The sequence below is a fragment of the Aquarana catesbeiana genome, linkage group LG09 (genome assembly GCF_042186555.1).
Source record: "Aquarana catesbeiana isolate 2022-GZ linkage group LG09, ASM4218655v1, whole genome shotgun sequence".
Lineage (NCBI taxonomy): Eukaryota > Metazoa > Chordata > Amphibia > Anura > Ranidae > Aquarana > Aquarana catesbeiana.
The window spans coordinates 228,044,545-228,070,671 of record NC_133332.1 but is presented as its reverse complement, the minus strand read 5'-3'; the positions used below and the strand labels follow the sequence as shown (position 1 = coordinate 228,070,671).

At 41.6% G+C, this 26,127-nt stretch overlaps 1 protein-coding gene across 9 annotated transcripts in view; it reads right to left on the bottom strand.

The window, feature by feature from the left end:
• The window catches only part of LOC141108356 (zinc finger protein 618-like), a 270,313-nt gene that overhangs the window by 77,105 nt on the left and 167,081 nt on the right, over positions 1-26,127 (bottom strand). For 6 of the 9 annotated variants that reach the window (XM_073599896.1, XM_073599895.1, XM_073599897.1 and 3 more), the window contains 2 exons: positions 18,374-18,463; positions 735-812 (listed from right to left, as the gene is read on the bottom strand). The exons of 1 other annotated variant lie outside the window; for it this stretch is intronic. In XM_073599896.1, coding sequence (XP_073455997.1) covers positions 735-812; positions 18,374-18,463 — 168 coding nt within the window. The remainder of the gene's footprint in view (positions 1-734; positions 813-18,373; positions 18,464-26,127) is intronic. 2 more of the 9 variants (XM_073599899.1, XM_073599902.1) reach the window with 2 other exon arrangements.

Below are 26,127 nucleotides of genomic sequence, written 5' to 3'. Positions count from 1 at the left end.
GTGTTATGCTTTCTGAATTGATGTTAAATTCTGCTATAAAAAAAACTTTTGCTCCATACTAAAATTTGATAAGTCTTTTCAAAAACAAAGAACGACAAAGACAATAAAACATTGCTGTTCATGTTTTAAACAAATAGAAATAAAACCAAGGCAGAGGTTCTAACTTTTCCCATTAATTTTAAATAATAATAAAAAAATAAAAAAAATCATTGTTGCAGTCTAGGTCCCCAGTGAAAAACATTTTTTTCAATACCTTTCCTGGTACTTTCCTGAAGTGAAGGTAAATCACCCCAATAAAAGATAAAAACCATCAAATAAAATAAATACTTATCACGAAAAACTGCATGCAGACACAGCTCCAGTAAAATAACTGGAGTCAATTTTTGGCATAAAGCAAAACACATAATTTAGCCAATGTACAAGTCTGTAGAATGGGCAGGCTCCAAGATACAGACATACACTTACATATAAAAAAAAATAAATATATTTTTAAGGTCTATCAATCTGTATATCCTTAGCCGGCTATGATGTATAATAATATGGTGCTCTAAAGGTATGTACAGTATATTTTACGCTTTCCAATAATGCTTTTTTATTTTTATGCTTTTTAGTAATGTATTTTAAGTAAAATAAAATGTCCCTCTAAAATACAAAAAGAAAAAGAAAAAAAAAGAAAAAGAAATACAAATGAGGTGGGAAATATATAGTAGAAATCCCACTTTTGTGAAACATACTTGGACCAAGTTTGACAAATGGTTCAAGGTCCTCTTCTTTTCCGTCGCCTGATGTAACCATCATATGGATATAGGTGTCTAAAAAAACAGAATGATAAAAAAAAGAAAAAAATAGAACTATATAAAATGTGTCAAATATGTTCTGAAAAAAATAACAGATATGAACACATGAAAAAAGAAAATAAATGAAAAATAAACTGCCGCTAATGACAGGGCGCGCCCCTAAGGTTGAAGTGACTCCGTCATACTTTTTCCCCCTCCCCGAGTTATATAAATGTTTGGACAGATGGGTCAAAAATAGTGTAATAAGGCCAAGGGTGCTCAGAATTCTGGGGGTTTAGTCTAACATTTTTGTCAGAGTTTAAGATGTCATTTTCTAAATGATAAGCCTTCAGCAATTATTAGTGATTTTTCACTTTTCAAAACATTATACAATCTCTTTTACTAAGTTAGGCGCAATTTATTTTTTTTTAAACGATGCGGCCTGTGATAAAATGCTGTTACCCACTGCAACAAATCAGAGTTCAGCTTTCATGTACTAAACTGCAAGAGTGAAAAACTAAATTTCACTGATTCTCATAGGCAGCCGACTCAGTCTTCACAAACCAAGCCCCCTATTAAAATGACCTCATCCATTCCATGTGCAGTGCAACTTTAAGCCACATGATGGCAGTAGATGTCGAGATTGTATGGCAGTAAGGCATCACAATGCTGAGCCTTAGCAGCTATGTTGCCCATAGCAATTAGACATCCTAATTTATGATTTTATAGCTTTTAGAAAAATAAGAGTGAATCAGACTGGTTGAGATGGTCAACAAGAGTTGCCTGTTTTTCAGACGCTTTCATAAGGCACAGTATTTCTGTGGGAAACTAGTTGTTACTTAAACATAATCAACATAGCACACACGAAAACTGTGCAACTACTAATCAAAAAATGAAGAATAATCAAATTAATATAATCACAATGAACTACAGTTCCTGCCACCTGTAATGCGCATCCTCCATTGAAAGACTTGGGTCTAAAGCTTTAAATAACTATAATTTTACTAGCTTAACTTAAAAATTAAAAAAATATCAACAAAAATACAGATAAATAAATATACCGTTTAAATCTAATTAATAACAGGAGAGGGAAGGAGAGCAAAGTGGGATACCTTGCCACTATGACACACATGGACCAGTAAAGTGTTGCATATACCTAATAAGATCATCCCCAAAACAAAAAAAGATTATTATTAAAGCTATACATTTATGCCACATACAGTGAGGGGAAAAAAGTATTTGATCCCCTGTTGATTTTGTACGTTTACCCACTGATAAAGAAATGATCAGTCTATCATTTTAATGGTAGGTTTATTTTAACAGTGAGAGACAGAATAACAAAAATTTCCAGAAAAATGCATTTCAAAAAAAGTTATAATTTGATTTGCATTTTAATAAGTGAAATAAGTATTTGAACCCCTATCAATCAACAAGATTTCTGATTTCCAGGTGTCGTCTTAAAGGAATTGCTTCTAATCTCAGCTTGTTACCTGTATAAAAGACACCTGTCCACAGAAGCAATCAATCAGATTCCAATCTCTCCACCATGGCCAAGACCAAAGAGCTGTCCAAGGATGTCAGGGACAAGATTGTAGAGATACACAAAGCTGGAACGGGCTACAAGACCATAACCAAGCAGCTTGGTGAGAGGGTGACAACAGTTGGTGCGATTGATTGCAAATGGAAAAAACACTAACTGTCAATCTTACTCGGTTTGGGGCTCCGTGCAAGATCTCACCTCGTGGAGTTTCAATGATCATGAGAACAGTGGGGAAATAGGCCAAAAATTCACGGGGTAAACTTGCCAATGATGTCAAGGCAGCTGGGACCATAGACACCAAGAAAACAATTGGTAACACACTACGCCGTGAAGGACTGAAATCCTGCAGCACCTGTCTGAAGTTTGCTAATGAACATCTGAAAGGTTCAGAGGAGAATTGGGTGAAAGTGTTGTGGTCAGATGAGACCAAAATCAAGCTCTTTTGCATCAATTCAACTCGCCCTCTTTGGTGGAGGATGAATGCTGCCTATGACCCCAAAATTACCATCCCCATCATCAAACATGGAGGTGGAAACATTATGCTTTCGGTTGTTCTTCTGCTAAGGGGACATGACTACTTCACCACATCAAAGGGACAATGGACGGGGCCATGTCTTGTCAAATCTTGGATGAGAACCTCCTTACCTCAGCCAGGGCATTGAAAATGGGTCATGGATGGGTATTCTGGCATCACAATGACCCAAAACACACAGTCAAGGCAACAAAGGAGTGGCTCAAGAAGAAGCACATTAAGGTCCTGGAGTGGCCTAGCCAGTCTCCAGACCTTAATCCCATAGAAAATATGTGGAGGGAGCTGAAGGTTTGAGTTACCAAACATCAGCCTTGAAACCTTAATGACTTGGAGAGGATCTGCGAAAGAGGAGTGGGGCAAAATCCTTCCTGAGATGTGTGCAAACCTTGTGGCCAACTACAAGAAACATCTGGACCTCTGTGATTGCCAACAAGGGTTCTGGCACCAAGTACTAAGTCATGTTTTGCGAAGGGATCAAATACTTATTTCACTCATTAAAATGCAAATCAATTTATAATTTTTTTTTAAATGCGTTTTTCTGGATATTTACGTTGTCTATTATTCTGTCTCTCACTGTTAAAATAAACCGACCGTTAAAATTATAGACTGATCATTTCTTTGTCAGTGGGCAAATGTAGAAAACCAAAATCAGCAGGGGATCAAATACTTTTTTCCCCTCACTGTATGTCCTGGACAAAAAAAAAAGTAAGAAGAAAAGCCAAAATAATGGATTTATAGCTGCTAAATGTTACGGTTTTAGATGATGCAATATTTCCCTCAGTACAAATGTACATTTGTATCATTTGATATTTAGGCCTCATGCACACTGAACGTTATAAAAATGCCAATAAGTTTAGCTGTAGAATGCTGTCGTTTTTAAGCATTTAGCTGTTTTTTTTTTTTTTTTTTAAGCACAACTATACTCCCACAAAAGCGTATGGCTCAAAAATGCTCATAAAACACCAAACAGCTCCGCTTTTCAGCTTTTTTCAGAGTTGGAGCGCTTTTTACAGCCGAAAAACTCCTGCAAACCCACTCATTCTGGGGGTGTTGCCCAGCCAGAAAATGCCCCTGCCAGAAACTGCTAACAGCCTATGTGTGCATGGACCCATAGGCTAACATGCTGGGGAGTTTACTGGCTGCAGAAAAAAAACACCTGAAGCCAAAAACAGCAGCTATAAAACATCCAATGTGAATGAGGCCTTATACCGAATTATTTATCCAGTGAGAGAAAAGCTATATATAAATTGTTTATTAACCACCTCAATACAGGGCACTTACACCCCCTTTCTGCCCAGGCCATTTTTCAGCCTTCAGCACTGTCACACTTTGAATGACAATTGCGAGGTCATGCTACACTGTAACCTTGTGAGATTTTTATCATTTTCTTCACACAAATAGAGCTTTCTTTTGGTGGTATTTAATCACTTCTGTTTTTTTTATTCCCCCCCACCCAAAAAAAAGTAATTTTTCTCCTTCACTGATGGGCGATGATGAGTGGCACTGATAGGCTGGACCGATGGGCACTGATGAGGTAGCACTTATGTGCATTGATGAGGCGGCACTTATGGGCACTGATTAGGTGGCACTGATGAGGCGGCACTTATGGGCACTGATGAGCACTGATGGGTGGCACTGATAGGCAGCACTGGTGGGCACAGATGGGTGGCACTGGTGGGCATTGATGGGCAGCAGTGATAGCCAGCACTGACTGGCATCACTAATGGCCACTGATTGCTGGCAATTGTGGGCACTGGTTGGCACTGATTGCGGGCAGTGGTGGGCACTCATTGCTGGCACGTAATTGTAATTATGGCACTAATGATCAGTGCCCTGATTACATACCTAGATGTCCCCCTGTGAGGAGATGCCGCTGATCGGCTCTCCTCACACTCTGTCAGTGTGAGGCGAGGAGAGACCATTACCGACATCTCTGTGTTTACATGTGACCGGCTGTGATTGGACACAGCTGATCACATGGTTAAATGGACGCGGGCACGGCTCTTTACAGAGATCGGGGTCGCACCGCGTCCTAGCAACACGGCGCGCCCGTGAACGCCGCACTGCGCACCCCCGGGGGAGTGCTAGAACGGTCGTTCTGGGAAGCCGTCATATGACGTCCACCCAGAACGAGCGCCAGCTGTCGGTGGGTGGGCGGCAAGTGGTTAATAAGGAACACCTACGCCCAGTTATTATCTATATGTTTTACATTGTTACAGGTGACAGCTGGAAGAGAAGGATGTTTGAGAATTGTGGGTTATGAGTTTTTATCTGGGGGTTGTCTTTAAAAGACAAAGAATAAAGTGTAACTCCACTTTTGTTGAGAAAAAAACATTCCCCTCTGGGTGACCTATGTACTTTAAAATCCTTTTACAAACTTTGTTGCAGATTCCTACCTTTTGTTATTCTGAAGAAATCCCTGTTTTTTCCTCTGTGCCCTTATGCTCATTGAGTCTAACGGGAGTGGTGTCAAAATGATCAACCAGCTGCTGCAGCTTTAGGGCTCTAATGAGGAAAACTGCTGGGTCTACATCCCTTTAGACGTGATTTCCTATTGGGAGTATCTTACCAAAAATGACATTTTTGCTGCAGGGGATGATTTCTATCTTAGTGTAGACTTCTGGGAAAATCGGTGAGCCAATCACAAAAGCAGGAAATGGTGTTCTGGGGGGCGTTCTGTATACATTCTGTGTACAGATCTCCTCCAGGTAGCCATATTGCATTGCATTTACAGAAAATTACAGCGGCTGCAGATTAAAAAGGAAAGGTACTTTTTAATAACATTCAATTACAATATGACTTGTGTCGCGATTTTACATATTATATATATTTTTTTTATATGCTATTTTTTTTCCCCATGAAAGTAGAGTTACCCTTTAAATACACAGAAAATGTACTTTAATATTTCCAATTATGTACAGGTTGTGCAATAGTTAAAAAAAATACCTTTTTAAAGTTTTATTAGCATTTATTGGCAGTGTGTCTCCTTGCCTGTTTGAACTATATTAATAAATACCAAGAAAGTATGTATGCCACAGTTCAACACTGCAAGCGATAAGCAACCATGCAAACGTCTACACACCCTTTTTAGGGTGCATCTCCAGGCTGAACCTTTCTCTTTTTTTTTTTTTTTTTTTTAGTTTCGGATTTTGTGGTGAAGGGTTAGACACTGTGCAGGTGATCATTGTCACTGAGTAAACAGGGGGGGGGCTTTGGTTGGGGTTGTGAGGGCGGGGAACCAACATTTTTTATTTGTCCCCAGGACAAGAGGTGATCTGAAATCTTCCAACAAGGGCAACTGTTTTAAAGAATAATTCCCACCCCACCCCAATGGTATGCACACAGAAAAAAAAACAACCTGGTTACAGGTTTCAACCATTTCCTAAGCTATCCAAAACCAAAAAAAAAAAAAAAGCTATACATACATTTTAAAGACAATATTCACAGGGGGAACTGTGTCTAGATGGTTCAAACTTTTACTTACAGCCCATAACTAAGTCTTTCACACATAAAGGTCTATAATTATGGAAGGATGGCATCAAGCACTACACTTTGTATCAATTACACCACAACTTTTACAATTAGGCCCCATACACTCCATGCACTATGGAAGCGGTAAGGGGGTCAAGATTATGGAAGATTAGTGCCCCACTGACATATTAGGTTTATGACTGGCAGCTAAACTGAATCTGATCATACAACATATTAAAGCCAAACTCCAGGATATTAGCCACCCCTCTAACTAACCACTGGGATGGAGGGAAACAAAATACACCTATCCATGGACCCATGTCCCTTACCGACACCCCAGGGCCTAATCCTTCCGTTTACTTCCAGGGGACATATCCTATTGTTGGAGACAAGGTAGCTGGGTTCCCTCTCACAGGCTCCAGAGGCAGGATAATTCATGGAGGCAGTGATGGGATAGCGGTCCAAGAAGGTGAGTGTAGAACAAAATGCCTGGTCTCCAAGGCAGAATATTAGTTTGGCTCCTAGAAGAAACTAACTTTCATCCATGACTTTGCGGGTTGACTTAGGAAGAGGTGTTTGTAATCAAGACTGAGGAGTCAATTAAACTTGATTTTTGGGGAGGGGGAAAGAAGTGCAACAACCATAGTGTAGCATGTAAAGTGTATATTTAATAGAAAATATAAAAAAAATATTTAAAAAGCACTCACAAAGATAAAATAGAGCTCAGCTCCAGCATTTTCCTACTATATAAAGTGGCTTCATATCCTGGGCCCCGTGTTCCATCCATGGCTTTGACTCTCCAGTGACAGAGGTTCCCTGCTTCCATTCCATCTCTGCTCCCTTGCTGGTGGCCAAGGCAAGGCATCCTGGTTGCGTCCGATCTCTGTCCCACAGGCTACCTGACTGTCATGCTGAGTTCTATTTGATCTTTGTGAGTGATTTTTTTTTTTTTAATATTTTCTATTAAAATTACACTTTACATGCTACACTATATTTGTTGTGCTTCTCTCCCCCTCTCCACACGCTGGAACCAAGCAGCATTTCCAGAGTTAATAGTGTGTTGTATAGCACTCTGGGCTACCTGCAGCATCTAGCTTACATAAGCTTCATCTGTCATTTTGTTTCATATTGTATCATACAGTTTTATATTGTTTCACATTACCTCACACTGTGAACTTACATCTGGCTCATCAGAGCACCGAATTCTGACCGGCGCAACTGTGTATGGGGTGGTTTCAGTTCAAGGTGTTTGTGCGCTGTGATTATTCTGCGTGATCTTTGCCTGGAGCTGGGCTTTGTGTTTCACAAGGATTTCTCAGTAATCCAAATGTGGGGGCTCACATAAGATCCAATGTTTTCAAGAAATTGGATAAAGCTTTTGCAACTGACTAGAAATCTAAAAAAACAGCACAGTGGCTAAGTGGTGAGCACTTCCACCTAGCAGCACTAGGGTCATCAGTTTGAACCCCACATCATTACCTGCCTGGAGTTTGCATGTTCTCCCTGTGCCTGCATGGGTTTCCTCAAGGTACTCGGGTTTGCTCCCACACTTCAAAGACATGCTGGTAGGTTAACTGGCTCCTGTCTAAATTGGCCTTAGTATGTATATAGTGTATGTATGAATGTGAGTTAGGGACCTTAGGTTGTAAACTCCTTGAGGGCAGGGACTGATGTGAATGTACAATATATATATATATATATATATATATATATATATATATATATATATATATATATATATATGTGTGTGTGTGTAAAGCGTTGCATAAAAATTGACAGCACTATATAAGTACCTGCAATAAATAAAGATGGCCATGTGTCTTACAATCTCTTCTTTCAGCCAACTGTTCTTACACTTTCAATGCTATAATAATTTTGCCCTTTTCGAAAAAATTACCACCTAAAACTAAAGTTGTTTTCCACAACCAACAATCAAGCCCACTTTTGAAGGGTATATCAGATGATGACTGGTGGCTGAAAATTGACTTCAGTTCTTAGTATGAACAGGTTGCTGCATAACGCTGTTTTGCAACATATAACCTAACATTAGTAGAAATGACCAGCTAGATTTACCATCAGTCTGCAGGCACACAAGCCTATAGTAGATCCTAATCATGACACTTCCAGAACCGTCAGTCAAAGGATCAAGTATCTTTCAACCTCTTTCAGATTAGTATATACAGGTACTCTTTAATAAAATGTTACAAAAGGTGGAATGCAACAACTATTTAAGAAAATTGTATTCCAGGAATCCTCCCTGGAAACACCAGATTCCATAAATAATCAAATAATTTATACTTGTATAAGGTTGATGTCCTGAAAAATGTATCATAATGTACAAAACATTGAGTGATGTTAATTCCAGAAGTAACCTTTCCTGACACAGCATGACAGCATATACGTATGGGTAGGCTCCGCCCGCTGCCCTATTCCAGGACCGGTTATACTATATAAGTAAGTCTCCTCCCTGCAGGCAGCATTCTCTTTTTTTTCCTCACTGCTACAGCCAGTTATGCTACTGCTGAAAGCAGGATTTTTCTTTTCCCTCACCTTGCCGGATTCATCTGGCCAAGCCGCACAGGTTCAAGCTTCTCCTGTGACGAAGGTCCCCGCTGTACAGGTTGAAACAAACTCCTATATGGGGGAGACCTCCCCCCCCTCAGGATGGATGGCCATTCATTGGACTTCCGGGTTGGCCATGAAGCGTGCAGGCGATAAGGCACCACATGGTGCACAAATCCATAGTATTCAGTTACTGCTGCAAGCATATGTCACACATGCAAATTTTCTGGCTTGTCCAAAGTTTCAGTCTGTTTACTATTGCCTCACAGGTTGTGGTTTGTGTCTGCAATACTGCTAATGCTGATAGCAGGTGTGCTGAGCTGGGCTGAAGCCTTCCTATTAAGTCAGCAAGGCCTGGCCCTACAGGCTTGACTTATTGTCTGCAGGTATGCTGTTAGCTTGCACCACTGAAAGCGTATATCGCACATGTGAATCTTACTAGCTGTCCATAGTGCCACTCTGTTTACTAATGCTTCACAGGTTGTGGTCTGTGTCTGCAGTATTGCTAATGCTTAAGCTGATATCAGGTGGTGCTGAGCCTTTCCTTTTAACGCAGGTCCTGGCCCTGCAGGCTGGGCTTACTGTGTATTAATGCTTGGTTGTGGTATGGACCTTTTGCGGTACATGTGTCTAAGGTAGGTTTAACATGCTAGTGCTAATTATCCGATGACTATTAACCTGCGCTGCTTGCCTGTGATTACATTGACTTGACAGTACTATGACTGCTATGCGTTTATCTCTATGCATTTACCTGCTGACCTTGATGCTAAAATGAAAGTCAGGATCTGCTTAGTTACATTTCCTTAGTCCTTACCTGTTAGAAATGTGTAAATGCTTCTTTTATTTGTGGTACACCACAGAGGGGTATGTGGTTTGCTGCTTGTAGTGGTTACTACTGATGGATTTTTAAACAAATACTCCCAGGCATGGCTCCAGTCTTTCAGCTCATCCGTGGACCAGTAGCAATCAGCCTTCCTAGAGACCAGCAACGTTCATTAAGGTGGGGGCAGGTAGGTATATTCTATATCCTAAAAGAGTGCACATTATGGACATAATGGATTGTAAATCTCTCCAGCCCTCAACACCAATACCACTTCTCAGGAAGAGGAGAGTCAACCTTCTTCTGCAACAGGGACAGGTTCTCTTTAGCCCTGAAGGAACCACTATGTATTTAACTGCCAGAAGAGGCAGACCAAGGAAATCTCTACAAAAATCATAGTGGACTGGTGGTAACTAGTGTGTCGGCCAAAATACAAACCAAGTTGCAGGCCAGAGGCAGTGGCAAATTGCCAGAGAGGAGGCTGAGACAGCCTACAGTCACTAATGGTTCCATGCCAAGCCTAAATCAAACAGCTGTGTTTATTTAAAGGCAACCTCTACCTCAGAAGCAGTTGGCCAGGGAGTCTTTATCAGACTGGCCAGATGGGGCAGCCTTAGCTTGCTTCTAGGAAGTTGCTATGGCAGGTTGGCATATCAGAAGCAAAAAGTGGATGTTTTAACTCTGTCCAAACTAACTGTGTGGATCTCTATTTCAATAATGCTCAGGTACTAAGCTAATCAAACAACTAAGTCGTTTAAGGGGTACCTCTGCCTCAGAAGCAGCCGGCCAAACAAGCTTCATCAGATTAGCCAGGGGTGCCATTCTGCCAGCAGAAAAGCAATATCCTTTGCAGAGACCCTAGGACAGCGCATGGATCTCGAGATGAAGAAGGTTCATACTAATATTAAGTAGTGTTTTGTGACGTGCGGTGGAGCTCACTTCAGTAGCCAGACTGTCAGGATCCCAGACAAGATGAAGGCAGAGCTCTGGCCAGTGATAAACTCTCTATTATGGCTGATCCTAGAGTGAAAATGAAGTAGCCAGTGATCCAGTTTAGCCATTGTGGATACAAGACTATATGCTGTTTCTCTGATAGTCCGTTGTGGTCAGTTAACCCCTATGGCTCATCCCACAAGTAACACGTAACGCTTTTAAGTCAGAGTGGTGACTGTTCAAGTCAGATCCGGTAATATCTAGAAGAGGGATTAATTCCTTGTGTTAATCGCCAATGACCAGAGGATAGCCAAAAGGCAAAGTAACAAAGATTAAATGACAGGTTAAACCTGGGAAAACTATAGAGAAGAATAAAGAATCAATAATCATCTTTATTTGTCTGCCTAAACCCAAGTCACCCAGTAGGGTCAGCTGACAGAATTATATGTAAAATTTGAGCTTTAGGATCCATGGGTCCTGTGCATTAAGGAAGCCATTGGAATTTTTCATTCGTCTCCTCCAAATCATTGCATTCCCTCCATGATGCATTCGAGCGCAAGGGTTATGACTGCATATTCTTTAGTCAAAATTAGGACTTGGTCAACAAGCAGAAGGATTAGGATCCACAACCGCAGGTCATCATTGCAGTCAATCTCTCCAGCCATCAGTAAGGCTTGGCTTCCACAAATCCTACCCCATTATTTCCAAGGAGTACCGTTCATAATGGTGCAACTTCAAATCGCAGCAACTTCAAAAGTAGTCCCTGCACTACTTTGATCCCACTTTGATGCGACTTGGGGCCATGGACCTCAAGAATACACAGGCATTGCTTCAAGTCTCATAAAGGTTGCATCAAAATCGCATTACTTTTTAGGCCGCAATAGTGGAAACCTAGGCTAAGATTGTAGATGGTCTATAGACTTAGCAAGTGTGTGTGTGTATACTGTATACACACTTCGAGACACCAATGTTTCTGCAAGTACTTTCTCTTGGCCGTTTGAGAGTTCACTACGCGTTCATCTGGCAGACTGTGGCCTTTCCACAAACTCCAGGCATTTCCCAGGATATTATACCCAGTAGAGGCCATCTTGCGGGAGTCAGGATTTCTGGTGAGCCTTGTTTGGGCAACAGCCTGGCGCAATGTCTTCCAGGTCCTGGGGAAAAGTTCAGACTCACATTGAATTGGGAGGAGCCATCATCAAGAGACCAACTAGTCTTATTACAGCAATGACCTCCCTGGAAGCAGTTCTGAATCTCTGAAGAATACAGTAGTTAGTTACCCTCATAAGGGATGGATTAATATTGTGGATGGAGCGATTATGATGTGAGACGCTCCTTCCGAGCAATGTCCTGCAGGGTTGGGAGGGGAGGGGTGGTTGGGGGGGAGAGGGGGGGTGGGACGGGTTTGGGGGACAGTATGTTTTTCTGTGTATACCTTGGGGGTTTTGTATTATGGTTATGTCCCCTGTGGGAAATGAATTGTTATGAAAAACGATAAATAAAGAAATAAAAAAAAAAAAAAAAAGTTACCCTCAGAGAGAGCAACAGTCTATATCTCACTTGAACAAATTATAGCTCTTTCCCATTGGTTGCATCCCACAGTCGCAAAAGGGTAAAGAAGTAGCCTGTAGTAACCCATGTGGCCTGAGTGGGCCAGTGGAAGGTTGACAACTGTATTAACTGGTTGTGTAGTAAGGGAAGGCTTGCTTTCTGCACCAGTAACAGCGATTTCACAAAGGAGACAAGTCCCTTTTTGGGAGGTAGCTAAATTAGCTAATCTAATTACTTGTCGGGTATTCATGCCAATGGAGGAAAAGGTGTCCAAAGTCAGAGTTGCAGTGGTCGCAGACTGAAGTCCTTCTGAAAAAGCAACAAAGAGAGCCTCAGCAGTTGGATATCAAGGGATGGTCTCCAAACCAACAAACCGTTCAAGGGTTCGGCAACAAATAAAGCTATCAGGATACTGATCTGACAGTAACCTTGGTGGCTTCCCAGAGGCTGAAGCAGTGAAACTTGTAACATCCAGCTGGGTCTGCAGATTAGCCAATATGTATATTGAACAAACCTAATAGTCTCCAGGATCCTTATTAGGATCCGCAGTCGTTCAGTGGTGATGAGGACAATAATTGCCCAGTGGTAGGCAGGCCATGATATCTGCGGGTACAGTCTCAGATCCGAGAACCTCCTATTCTCCTTCCTGAGATCCAAGACCTCATATAGCGTGGCCAACGGTATCTTCCGAATTCAGACAAGTTCTATCTAGATGCTGGAGACCAAGAAGTGAAGGCTTACTTAGAGGTCTCACCTTTAGTGTATGAAATCCTATGGAGGTCAGGGTGCCTACTCCGAACTTCAAGCACATTAGATCATAGGAAACCCTACAGAATTTAAAGGATGGAATCCTCTGTTCCCTACTGTAAGGATTGAATTGTATACAAGTATGCCTAGAGACGGCATTAAAGGATAGATGAGAATCAGTTGTGTCCTCACTCTCTGGGAGCCAGTAACTGCATATCTTGGCAAACCAATTCCGAAAGACCTGGGCAGGTTGTTCGTTCCCCCCTGGGGTCTTCCAAATAGTGTGGGACACATTGTCTCACTCTCCATTCAGAGGGATAAGACATCCTCAATATGGCCAGTAACACTGAAGAAGTATTTTGTATGGCTAATAGGTCTAGAAGGACCTCAGATATCCACGTATCAAGCCATAAACTACCGCTAAAATTATCAGGCAAAGTGGCTCTAGTCTCTTCCTCAGCACTATACAGAGGTCTGCATCTTTGCATCTGGGTTAGAACATCATCCTTCTGGCATATCCAAACTAAAGTGTTTGGAGTACCACAAGCATTGGAAATAGATTCAAGGTTGAAGAGAGACAAAGAATTGGCCCTTCTTCAAGGGCTCCTCAGGCCTAACGGCATCAGAAGACAATTGCTGTCCATTAAAGACAATCACAGTGGTGCGGATCAAGTTAGTCAAGGGGCTTAGATGGCTAGGACAAATCCATCAATTGAGGGCAGAGACCGCTTTTCCAGATGGATTGCGCATCCATGGACGGGGATAGATCTAATCCTCGACTTAAACACTTCAGCATTACCCACCCTTGTTGTCTGGTGATTTGGTACATCCTATACGTATATGCTGTCATGCTGTGTCAGGAAAGAGGAACATTTTATACTTGCCTGATGGCAATTTTCCTTTCCTGATGCAAAGCATGACAGTATATAGGTACCTCCCGAAAGGGCTTCTCAGTGATACTAAGTTACAAGAATGCTGCCTGCAGGGAGGAGACTTACTTAACCAGTCCTGGAATAGGGCAGGGGGCGGAACCTACCCATACGTATATGCTGTCATGCTTTGCATCAGGAAAGGAAAATTACCGTCAGATAAGTATAACATTTTCCTCTATACAGCTACTGGATTCTATGATAGATGGCCATCTTTAGTGTTTCTAGTTTGCAACAACTGTGCTGAAAATAATTCAGCTTCATTACTAATCACCTCTGTGATAGCCATGTTCCTCTGGAAGTTCAGTAGCTGGTGTATGGAGAACCATATTTCAAGAATACAGAGTGAGACCCTAACTGTATCATAGGTACGTTAACTCAACTTCTCCCATCTTCTAAATAGTCAGAGATCATAAGTATCCCATGTTGTAGAATCTACATTCAATATTGGAAGAACTTTAGCACAGGTATATTCATGTACAGCTGCTGCCTACACACCGCAGATGGCCATTTTGTTCACCTACATTCAAGAGAACATGGCGTATCAGTTTACTAGGGACCCATGATGGTGCTGAGGTAAATTATACTTTATCATAACAGGCTGCATTATCAAAATGGCTTCCAATGATTTTGCGTGTCAGTTATGTCATTTCCTGAGTGGACTGATGACTTTAATTCTCAGAATGGCTCTCTCTAAACTCTTGGTTGGTGAGGTGTTTGGTTACAATAACAGTCTCAAAATGTTTAAAATGGTTTCCATTATGTAGCTCAAAGATGCCTGTGGTTCCCAATTAACTGAAAGGCTGCATTCTCAAAATACTTGCCTACCTACTGAATGCAAATTACATTTTCATAATGGGATCAACTGATGCCCTAAGCACAGCACAACAACGCTGCCCCTCTTGGTCCTTCCATTTCTTAACTGACAAGACATTAGGCCTCAATAAGTGCTGAAAGTAATAATACATTTTAAAATGTATAAACCTTTTTCAGTTTTCTTCCAGGTTAGCCCCAAGCCACACCTCACAACTATGGCCAGCTAGAAAATCTAGGAAACAAATGCCTGATGCTAAAAAAAGCCCACAAAGCACTAAAAGATCTGGTGGAATATGCTCCAACAGCAAGGGATGGTACCTCATCTTTGCCCACACGGAATGCACAGGTTTTCCGTGCTTTCATGCACAGGCAGTCCTATTCATTTCTTTTGGGATGCACAAACACAGCCACTGGTCTCAATTTGATAGGTGCGAGTACATGTCCCAGAGTGTATACTGTCTGCTCTCCCCAATGAGAGGCATGTTGTCTTTGGAAAAGAACGATTAGGGGCCCAAACCTGACTTTGATGGCACTCCAGGCCAAATGCTGGTCTAGGCCAGACTGGAGAAACAGAATTTGTCCCACAGAGTAGCCAGGTGATTTAGGAGGGGCCCATGGAGAGTCTGCTAGAAGCCTTTGCCCGAAAATCTTGTCTTCCTGGACCAGTTTGTGAAATAAAAAGAAGGACCATCAAATCGCCCTTCATCTTGATCCAGCAGAGCTTCAGCAATGGGAAAGATGCAGATCAGGTTGAACTGATCCCACGGAGTCACCAGAGCATTCATCACAAAGGCCAGAGGATTCTTGGTTCTGGCAACAAACCTGTCAAGCTTATTGTTAAACCTAGACACCAGAAGGTCCTTGGCCGGCATCCCCCATCTGTAACAGACAGCTTGAAACACCTTAGAGTGAAGGGATCATTTTCCAGAGTCCAGACGTTGCTGACTGAGGAAGTTCACCTGCCAATTTACCACGCTTGAGTTAAGCACAGCAGTCAGAGCTGGAATGTGCCCAAATGAGGACCAGGTCAGGTTCTATTTCGGCTGCACAACTTCTGTTGTCCCCAATGGTTGATATAAGTCATGACTATGGCATTGTTCAAATTTATTTTGGTCGAGATTGCTGCAACAGCAGGTTGGTAGGTCCTTGTGGGAGAATCAGGCTTTAAAGAGGGCCTCTAACCTCCTGTTCACAAGCTCTTTGAATGCAGGGACTTCCTCTGCAAGGGTCATTGGGTCTTAAGACAAGAGATGGATGGGTCCACTGGGACAGCCCACTATTTCATGAACCCCTCGTCAATAAGAGATTGCTAAGCTATAACCTTTGAAGGGACTTTTACTAGGAGTGGGACCAGTCACTTTATAACATAGGATGTAAGAGTGAGTAAATTTAGGAAGGTTTTTGCAGGCCAAGGCATATTTAGTGAGCCGAGGCTGGTGACCTATGCCATGCTAATGCAGTATGCTCTAGGGGCGAGGCATGCGTGCACTGTGTCAGGATAGACTTTCTGTACTGGACGAGGTACTATTTACATCCTCCTCTTTAAGAAGTGCAGAAGCAGACAAAGGAGATTCAAATATGCACTCTGAGGGAGAGGATAAGAGGACCCCCTTATGTCTCCAAGAGGGTTGAAAGCCTACCTATAAATTCAGACACAGTGGACTGTAAACTTCTCCCTGGACAAAGCAACTTAAAAAAAGGAGGGGGGAATCCCAGAAGGGGCTAAAGAGGTCTCAGAGGAGGGAAGTGATTCAAACTGCAGAAATTGGGTCGTTTAGGGAAAATGTTGCAGGTCCCCCCCTAAGCCAATTGCAGAGCGTGAATTGGCATGGCCCACTGACCCACCTTTCTTGCATCTGTTACCTGCCAAGCATAGTGAGAGATATGCCACTAGTGGTACCAACAACCATTTCTGCAGGGCTGGAAGGGTTAACTCTTCTGTGACCAGTCACTGTAGGCAGTAGACACCTATGCACAGCTGAAGGGTTGCTGTGCTGTATGCAGGTAGAGAGGCAGGGAGCACAGAACCTTGACTGTGTGTCGTGTACTGGAAAACGGTATGGCAAGCACAGTATCCCCAATGAGAAATAAGCTGTCATAGGTGGTAGCTCTCCTTATCTATCGGAAAGCCAGGGGCTTGAGGAAAAAAGGGCGTCAATTTTTAAAAAGTAGCATAACTGAACTGCTCCCACTGCTGGCATCGAATGTATAGCTGCCAGTGCGCAACATGTTAACTCTTTAGGAACCTAAGCGACAGCACACTGGGTTCCAAACAAGGCCCTGACTTACCACCAATGTCTGTGGTTTCTCCCAGTCAGCCAAGGGGAATTTGAAGAACCAAGTCCCATTCTTAGCTCTCCCAGAGGGGATGCCCCTTAAGAGGTCTTTAGGGACAGGTTTTACCAGAAGATGGATTAAGGCACTGCACTTGGGCGGCACCCTGAGGCTGACTCATCACATCGCATGCCCATCAAATGTGGCCTAAGCAATATCACAGGCTAGCCTCTAATTCAGTTTTTGGCAGGGTCCGGGTACATTCCCTCAAAGATCAGCCAAGGAGCTGATCTGGAAGTTGCATTGGCTATGTAGCGGCAAAGATGTTCATTAACCTAACAACATTAGAAAAAAAAAAAACGGGGCTTGCTGGGAGTTGGATGAATATTAAAGGGCTGTCCTAATGGCTTTGCTTGCCCAACTATATGAAGGCAGCTGCTTAAAACAATAGTCTAAGATTTAGAGTGTCTGTGTCCTGTAATTTACAAATAAGAATTATTTTTTATTGCTGCTTGTGTCTCTGTGGTAGGTCCCCCCCCCACTTTCTGTTCTGTTTAACACCAGAAAGTGTGGGAAAATCAGGTAGAATGTTGGTAAATTATCCCTCACTTTTTTTGATACTCATCAAACTGATAGGAAATGGGAATATTTTCTGCCACTTCTTATTCTGGCACCATCAAATAGACATTGAATGGAGATAATGCCTCATTCTTATGCTGTCTAGAGGTGGCTTCACATGTGACCATTGATATGATCATTCAATGCGACTAAACCAAAGACCCTCAAGTCAATCAATTTAGTGAGTTCTTGATCAATTTTGACTCTGCCAAAATGATCGTCTGTGGTAGAATTGTCACTGATCGATCAAGCAAATATCCACATGTGTGTCAGAGATAGCAATTCAAATATTTTTTTTTAAATTGTTTACATCATTGATAGATTCTATTTCTAATCAATATTATCAGTTATTTGCAAGATGGAAAAAATACCGTGTGCTGCATCATTCAATACTTTAATTATTTGTAGATCGCTTGCTCTGCAATTGCACAATCGCTACGTGTATGGCCACCCTAAAACCCATCAAATAAGAAGAAAAATCTCTCAGATGGGAAAGTGGGAAAAAAATTGACAGAGGTTCTATCCCTGTTCCAGTGTATAATCAAGACTCTGACTTCAAGAGTTATAACTGCAGGAAGTGCAGGCAACAGGTACAGATAAACCTATGACAACAAAACGAATCCAATTAGTACTCTACTAGATGGAAAGCGTTGAGCTTTGAGTTCAGGAGCATTTTGTATGTACAATAGCTTTTTTATGATATAATGGTGAGCTTTTAACAACCAATACGGAGTCACCCTGGGCTACCATGAAACGTCGAAATCATATTTCCTACCTCTGAGCCGTGAAGGAGTGAATACTTACCGTCCACTGCATGCAAGTCCCTGTGCTCTTGGAAACAGCTGTAATATTTGTACTTTTTGCCACAGATGTCACACGTGTAGCGAAAATTGTCTGCAAGAATGAAAATATGTATGCTAGCACGTTCAGATGAATGATTGGACACGAGCACATTGACAGGCAAGACAGCAACACAGCATGTGAGAGGCGGATGGCATTATACAGTCTGTGGGAATCATTGCACAAGGGGGTCCTAGCTCTGTAGGGGAGGAAGCTAAGGGGGATTTAAATTACACTCAGAACCTGTCAAAGACAGCTCAAAACCATGTTATAATTACGTCAACTGCTAGAATTATTAACTAACCCCTGTATAGCATCATACAAATGGTCTGTACATGACTATAATAAAGAACCAAAATCCTGCTACCACTACTATAGAAAAAGTAAGTGTCCTTAAACATATGGGCATTCTTGAACAGTGGTGGATCTTCAAATACATCATCATCCCTGGGAACCCATTTAGTGTGCTACTATTATAGCATTGTGCAAATGTTCTGGATCGCAAGTGTCTACGTGCCATTGACAATGTTTCAAATCCACAAATGTCTGTGTGTCATTGCTCTGGGACCTCAAGTGTGTGGCTTTATTCTGAAGTCCTCTTTAACTATGCCACTGTTCTGGGACCTCTAGTGTCAGTGGATGATGGTGTTGGAATGAAACCCCAAAGTGCTGCGCCAATCTCATAAATAAGTAAAAATTCAGTGAGAAAATCTGTCTCCAGAGGGACATCCAGCAGTGAGGAAATCCAGAATCCAATGAACCCCCCCCCATATATGAGTGGTCATATTAGCTACGGAACTGTTGCCCTGGTATACGAGGTGAACACCATTCCTCTCAGTATGAGACCATGCTACAGGGAGACAAAATATAAAAGGAAGCAGCCTCCATAATACAGTATTAAATACAAAATTATTTTATTAAAAAGTCAAAGTGCACACTCACATTTAGAAGAAATCGGCACCGCTCATCAATGTAAAAAGTACATGCAAGAAAGCCCCAATCTGCTATATGTGATTTCTTCACACATGGCGGCCAGCGGACTAGGACTTTCTTGGACTTTCTTGCTTGTATTTTTTTTAAATTGAAGAGAGGTACCAAATTCTTGTAAATGTGTGCACTTTAATTAGTTAATAAAACAATTTCATATTTAATGCTATACTATGGAGGCTGCTTCCATTTACATTTTGCGGGGGGGATTTACTAAAACCGGAGTGTGCAAAATCTGGTGTAGCTCCGGATATTGGCTTCCAGGTTTTATTGCCAAAGCCCAATAGAACAAGCAGAAGTTAAACATGATTGGCTACCATAAACAGCTGCACCAGATTCCGTGTGCTCCAGTTTTAGTAAATCTCCCCCCTTGTCTCCTTGTAACAAAGTCCCAAACTGTGAGGAGTGGAGTTAACTCTATAGACCAGGGCAACAGATCCACAGCATTTATGACAATTCATATATTGGGGGTCATTGAATTCCAGTAAACAGTTCTGTTGACTAGTTTTCATCACTGCTGGGTGTTCCTCTGGATACATGGATTTTCTCATTGGAAGTGTTACACTTTAGAATTTTATGCACATGGGAGAGAGTCACTGATTGTAATGTGTGTGCTAAACACACTGATCAGCGCTGGCAGCCTATGTCTGCAAGCACTGATCTTTGTTGGACTTATGAACAAGCTCCCAGAACAGAACTCGCTCGTAAGTAGGGGACTTACTGTATATGAGTTTGGCGCAGCACTTTATGGCTGTAAATTTGTAAATATTTGGTATCAGAATTTTTGTAACTTCCCCCGCCCCCCCAATTGCTCAGCAGGAGGGATTCCCCTGTCAGCACTGCCTGTGTTAATGGGGGAAATCGTGGTTGCAGGAAAGAAATTTGCACCGTCTATGGCCCGCCTAAAGGCACTTTATGTGATGGTTTTGGAAAAACAATTGTCATTCTGCTATTGCCTTGGAATCCCAAGCATCAATGTGCTATTGTTCTGAGACCCAAAGCCGGTGTACCATTATTCTGAGATACCAAGGGTCATTTTTAAACTGTTCTTACAACCAAGTGCAAGTGTGTTACTAATCTAGAACTCTAATGTCCCGTACACATGGTCAGATTTTCAGACGGAAAATGTTCGATGGGAGCTTGTTGTCGGAAACCGTGTAGGCTCCATCGGACATTTTCCATCGGAATTTCCGTCACACAAAATTTGAGATCCGGATCTCAAATTTTCTGACAACAAAATCCGTTGTCGTAAATTCCGATCGTGTGTACACAATTCCGACGCACAAAGTTCCACGCATGCTCGGAATCAAGCAGAAGAGCCGCACTGGCTATTGAACTTCATTTTTCTCGGCTCGTCGCACGTGTTGTACGTCACCTGAATTTCCGACAAGATTTGTGTGACCGTGTGTATGCAAGACAAGTTTGAGCCAACATCCGTCGGAAAAAATCCATGGATTTTGTTGTCGGAATGTCCAATCGTGTGTACACGGCATAAGAGGTCTATTGGACAGTGCAAAATCTGGTGTAGCTCTGAGTAGAAACCAATCAGCTTTCATGTTTTATGGTCAAAGCATAATCAAACAAGCTTAGATTAGAAGCGGATTGGCTACCACGCACAGCTGCACCAGATTTTGCACCCTCCAGTTTTAGTAAATCCACCCCCAAGTGTCAATGTGCAATTGTGTCATTGCTCTGAATTGTAAGTGTCTGTCCACTCAAATATGTTTTTAAAAAAATGGCTGCATATTGTTCAATAGCAAACCAGACTCTCCCTTTTTCACACATGCACACATTCAAATCTTTGACTGGCTGCTCTGGTGCAACAAAGACACTTTGACGAATGAGGCCCAGTCTTTTGTGTCTATTTGGTGCAACACTATTTGGGTAAGCCTGATAACAAAATGTAGTAACCAAAGATGAGTGCCTAAGCTTGTTTTTCTTGAAGTGCTTAACACCTCAAGGGTGTAAATATAAAAGATGGAATAAGGAACAGCCAGTTGGGTTTTTGCTTTGCATGGTAGAGCCTCACCACCATCCTCCACTGCAGCGGTGATATGTTTTCAAGCTCAGTTATTTGTTGATTCTTGAAACCCTAGAGTTTTGCTGATTGGACACCCCTATCTTAGCCTCTCCACCTTCTCTCTTTTTCTTTCTTCTCTTTGGTTCACCCCTGTTTACCTCTCACGAACTTGAAGCTCTCGTTACATTTGTTTTCCTTTGTTTGTACTTACATGACAAGTTATGGTTACACCATACTTATTTAGTATGTATATATACACCACCATAATTTTGAGCTTCAACTCAATTATTATTTTGTAATTTATTATTTTTTCTGTTATCACCTTGCATGTATTAAATAAAATATTTTGACAAGGAAACCCTAGAGTTTAAATAAGTTGAATGCCTGCTATTCTCGACCATCAGATAGATGTTAGAGGTAATGCCCAGAGTGAATCTCTAAAAAGCATACACATATAATGGAATGCATAAAACATACAAGACTAACACATCGGGATAAGCACACATGAAGAAGTAGTGGACATGGATAGGCATGACACAGAGATGGTCAGTCCAGCCAATGACAGCCTTGCAATGAAAGCATTCTACATCAGCTTTGATCTCTGCGCTGTCTGATTACAAAAGCCTGGTAATGTTCCAAGTGGATGTAGCATAGCAGAACAGGACATGTCTTCATTATACAAGAGAAGAGCCATATTATGTGTTACCCTAACTTACGAAAAGTCAAACAAATCCTTGCAAAATGGTGCGTGGGCAGCAGTGATACTGTGGGGGATTCCAAAAAATCTGGGCCTCGTTTGTCAAAGGCTCCGAAACAAAGAACAGTCTGTACAGTATTGCTTCATAGCAGCCATATCAGACCTGACCTGTAAAGTGGCGTTGGATAATGAAATCTGAATCAATGGTTGTGGGGAATAAAGGAATCTTAAGAACACAAAAATAACTGGTCATTATTTAAGAAGGGTCAGTTAAATATTTCAAGTTAATGTCTTTTGTAATTAATCGGGCTTTTAATTTGGATTTAGCACCATGATCCACATAGACGGACATCGTCATTCTCACTCAAAAGAACACAGATATCAGCCTTTGCAGCCTAACAGACATATAATACCGGCCATAGACGATTTGAATCTCAGCTGGTTTAGCATGAACCGGCCGAGATTTGAACTGTGTGTGGGCAGGCTGAATGTACCAAGTTCATCGATCAACTTGGATACAACCAGCCTGTCAGATTCACTTGCGATTATTGCTAGCGGCTGCTATAGTCGCTAGCAATAATCACTGTCTTCTCCCATCTTAGCCTGCATTTGAGAGGGCAGGCAGTTGAAAATGCCCACTCCAGGACCAATGTGTATATATATTTTTAAAAAATTCTATCTAAATGCCTGTTTTTACTCACCTCAATCCACAGTGAGACCACAGCCCTTTACTTCCTTCTTTAGGTGTCTAATGTCACTGCTTGCCTCAAGTGAACACTTTCTACTCAATGATCACTGGGGGAGGGGGGCCCTCTCAGAATGAAGAGAACCAATGTCATTTCAGGGGGGCGGCAGGGAACCAGTGGTCTTGGGGTGTTATTGCAGCACTGGATTAGCGGTCCCCTGCATCAGAATCAGTGGCGGCAAAGGATCTGGTTGTGGGAATTGTGAGTTTTGCTGGCTTCACACGGTAAGGGGGCAAAAAGACCACCAGCAAAGGTTAGAGGGAGGGTAGGAAGGAGGGGTAGTAAAATTGTTTTATCCCTGAGTGGGGCTTTAAAGACAAACTCAAGGTTTTGCTTTCAATCTAAATTGGATTTTTTTTTTTTTGCCAAGCTGGCCCAAACAAGCTATTTCCTTTAATACATTGGTGTATCAGCTACATATTGTACAGTATACAGCACTGTGTTCTGATAGTGGTATGCGGACTTCCTGTCTGCTGCCATAACTAAATTGAATCAGACTGAGTGCTTTGTAGCCATTCACAGGAAGCCTTGTTATTTTAATCAATGAATACAAGGCTTCCTCTGATTGGCTAATTTCAAAATTGTGACATCAATTACCTACCTCTCCACCTGGGCCAATCAATTATTTCATAAAAATACCAGGTTTCCTGTGAATGGCTAAGGAGCACCCACCCAGCCCAACTCAATTTTGTTCCAGCAATGGATCAGAAATCCCCATAATTAACTATTTAAAGCAGAACTTCACTCTCTCAATCAACATGGACTACTTTTAATCCTTATGCTGTTATCATTAGTGAATAGATAGGGAAGCATATCATATTTACTTGTGTTAAACTTTCTCTGTAAATTTCTTAAGTTACTTCCTGGTTTTTAGGCCTGGGCAAATGATATCATATATCCCAGGAGCCTTCAGGAGGGGAGGAGGGTTTTTTTCAGCTAAACACGCCCTGTATGTATGCCTAAGCTAAGTGATGATGGATTCCAGGAAGTAAATGGTACATGAATCATCTGCCCTTACTTAAGATGGCCATGGCCAAAAATCCTAAGGGGTGTTTTCTCAGCAAAATAAAGCACGGAGACATTGATGGATGAGTTTGCTTTGAATATTAAAAAATTATTCAATAGCGTTTTTGGTTTGTGATGTTCAGATACAGTGTAGTTGCGCTTTCCTTTCCTCCTCCGCAACACACACTTGCCTCCATTACCCTGCAGGTCTGTTTAGCCACCATAAGCAAGGAAAGGAAGCCCTCTCTAAGCTCCAAGATACACTAGCTAGAGCTTACATAGGCCCGAAGATGTACTTCCAAACCTCCATGGGACATAGGAAAAAGGGAAGCAAGCCACTTTTCTGACCAAACTTGGAAGAACCATTTATTTTCTTGTTGTGTTTTTTTTTTGGTTCCATGTGTATAACAGAGCAGTGACAGGGAAGCAATGCAAAGGCTGCTGGAGATAAAAGCATTATGCTAACCAGCCTGGGAAACGCAGAGGTTTTCTTTAAAGCGGTAGTAAACTCTAATTCTTTAATCAGCACTATTTAAAACCTCACTGTTAGTCTTACATGTAGTTTCCTTTCAATTATTTTGGATATGTGCTTTTTAGGAGATTTTCCCCTGTTCTCCTTGTGATCACGGCATTCACGCATGCACAGTATGGACAGCATGCTGACTGGCACTGTCTTTGCCTTGCTGATAGTCCTTACTCCCCAGCATTGTAGTTCAGACTTCACTGCCTGTCACTAGACTTAGCTACATCCTACCACACATTCACAGATTGCTGTGATGATGTAGTAAGGGTGGAAGTAGGGTTGGGAATGGCATTGGGAGGTTTCCCTAAAGATAGCGCTAGATTTAGCAGCATTGGAGGAAATAAAATCAGCTGCAATAAAAGGACACTCCAATGGCGCTGTAACATGTCTGGTTAGTTTGTAATGTGGAGTACTGTGTTTAACAGCATTGTGCTCTACAGAGTTTATTATCTCTTTGAAGCATACATTGAGTATTTTAACTTCCCCAACTAGTTTTTTGTAAATTTATTTAGAAGGAAAACAGGAAAAGTTACATCTGTTGAATTTGTGAACATACATATAACATAACAGATAATAATGCATGCCACAGCTTAACAATCAAAAGTTAGAGTATAGAAGAATAGTGAACAATAGGCAACAACCCGGGTGATTATCCCAATAAACTCACATGTATATACTCAGAGACTTTAAACTGTCAACCTAGTGTGAAATAGAAGCGTTGACCTACATCTGGTTATGTAATTATGTTTTTCTTCTAAGGAGACATGTAATGAGTATTTCCAATGATAAAATACAAATAGAACAGCCATTCTCCATATTTAAGGAGAGTGAATGTGGGTATATGTTAATGGGTGAGGAGGGGACAGTAAGAAAAGAGGCAGATTGGGGAGGGGGGGTGGAGATAAAGGGATAAGAGAAAAGGAAAGTGTGAGTATTAAGATTTTTGTGATTTTTCTAGACAAGCATATATAGAGGTACCATGGTGTCCATGTTCACAAGACTGATCTTTCAGAAACAAAGTAAGCTGCTCCATTTGCTGTATTTCGATTATTCTGGTGAACCATTGGGTTTTACAGGGTGGTTCAATTTTTCCCACATGGCAGAATACACGCCTTTGCCACGTTTGGTAGACAATTTAAAACAAGAGGTTTTGTAAAAAAAATGTTATGACTCAAACACCAAAAGATAATGCAACTGAACTCATTGCTTTCCAAACTACAAACACTAGAGATGAAACATAAGCAGACACCATCCGAGAGTATAGGTAAGGAGCTAGACACCACCCGCAAACAGATCACAGACCTTTTACAATATAAGGCCAAAGCAGCACTCCAAATTTGTAGGAGGAAAATATACGAATCGGGAAATAAATGCGGGAGACTACTAGCTCAGACACTACGATCACAAAAACTGACATCCTATATACCATATATCAACTCCTCCAGAGGTGAGAAACTTTCTTTACCCCAACATATTTCACAGGAATTCAGACTGTTCTATAACTCCCTTTATAACCTCGACATGCCACTACCAAACCGTGACGCAACCTCAGAATACCTAACTGCCTTGCACCTACCCACTTTATTGTCTGAAGCTCGAGACCTACTAGAAGAACCGATTACATTATCTGAACTTCAAATTGCAATAGGCAACACCAAAACAGGCAAAGCACCAGGACCGGACGGTCTTACCATTACATACTACAAAAATCTACTCCCCTCCCTAGGCAATCATATGATT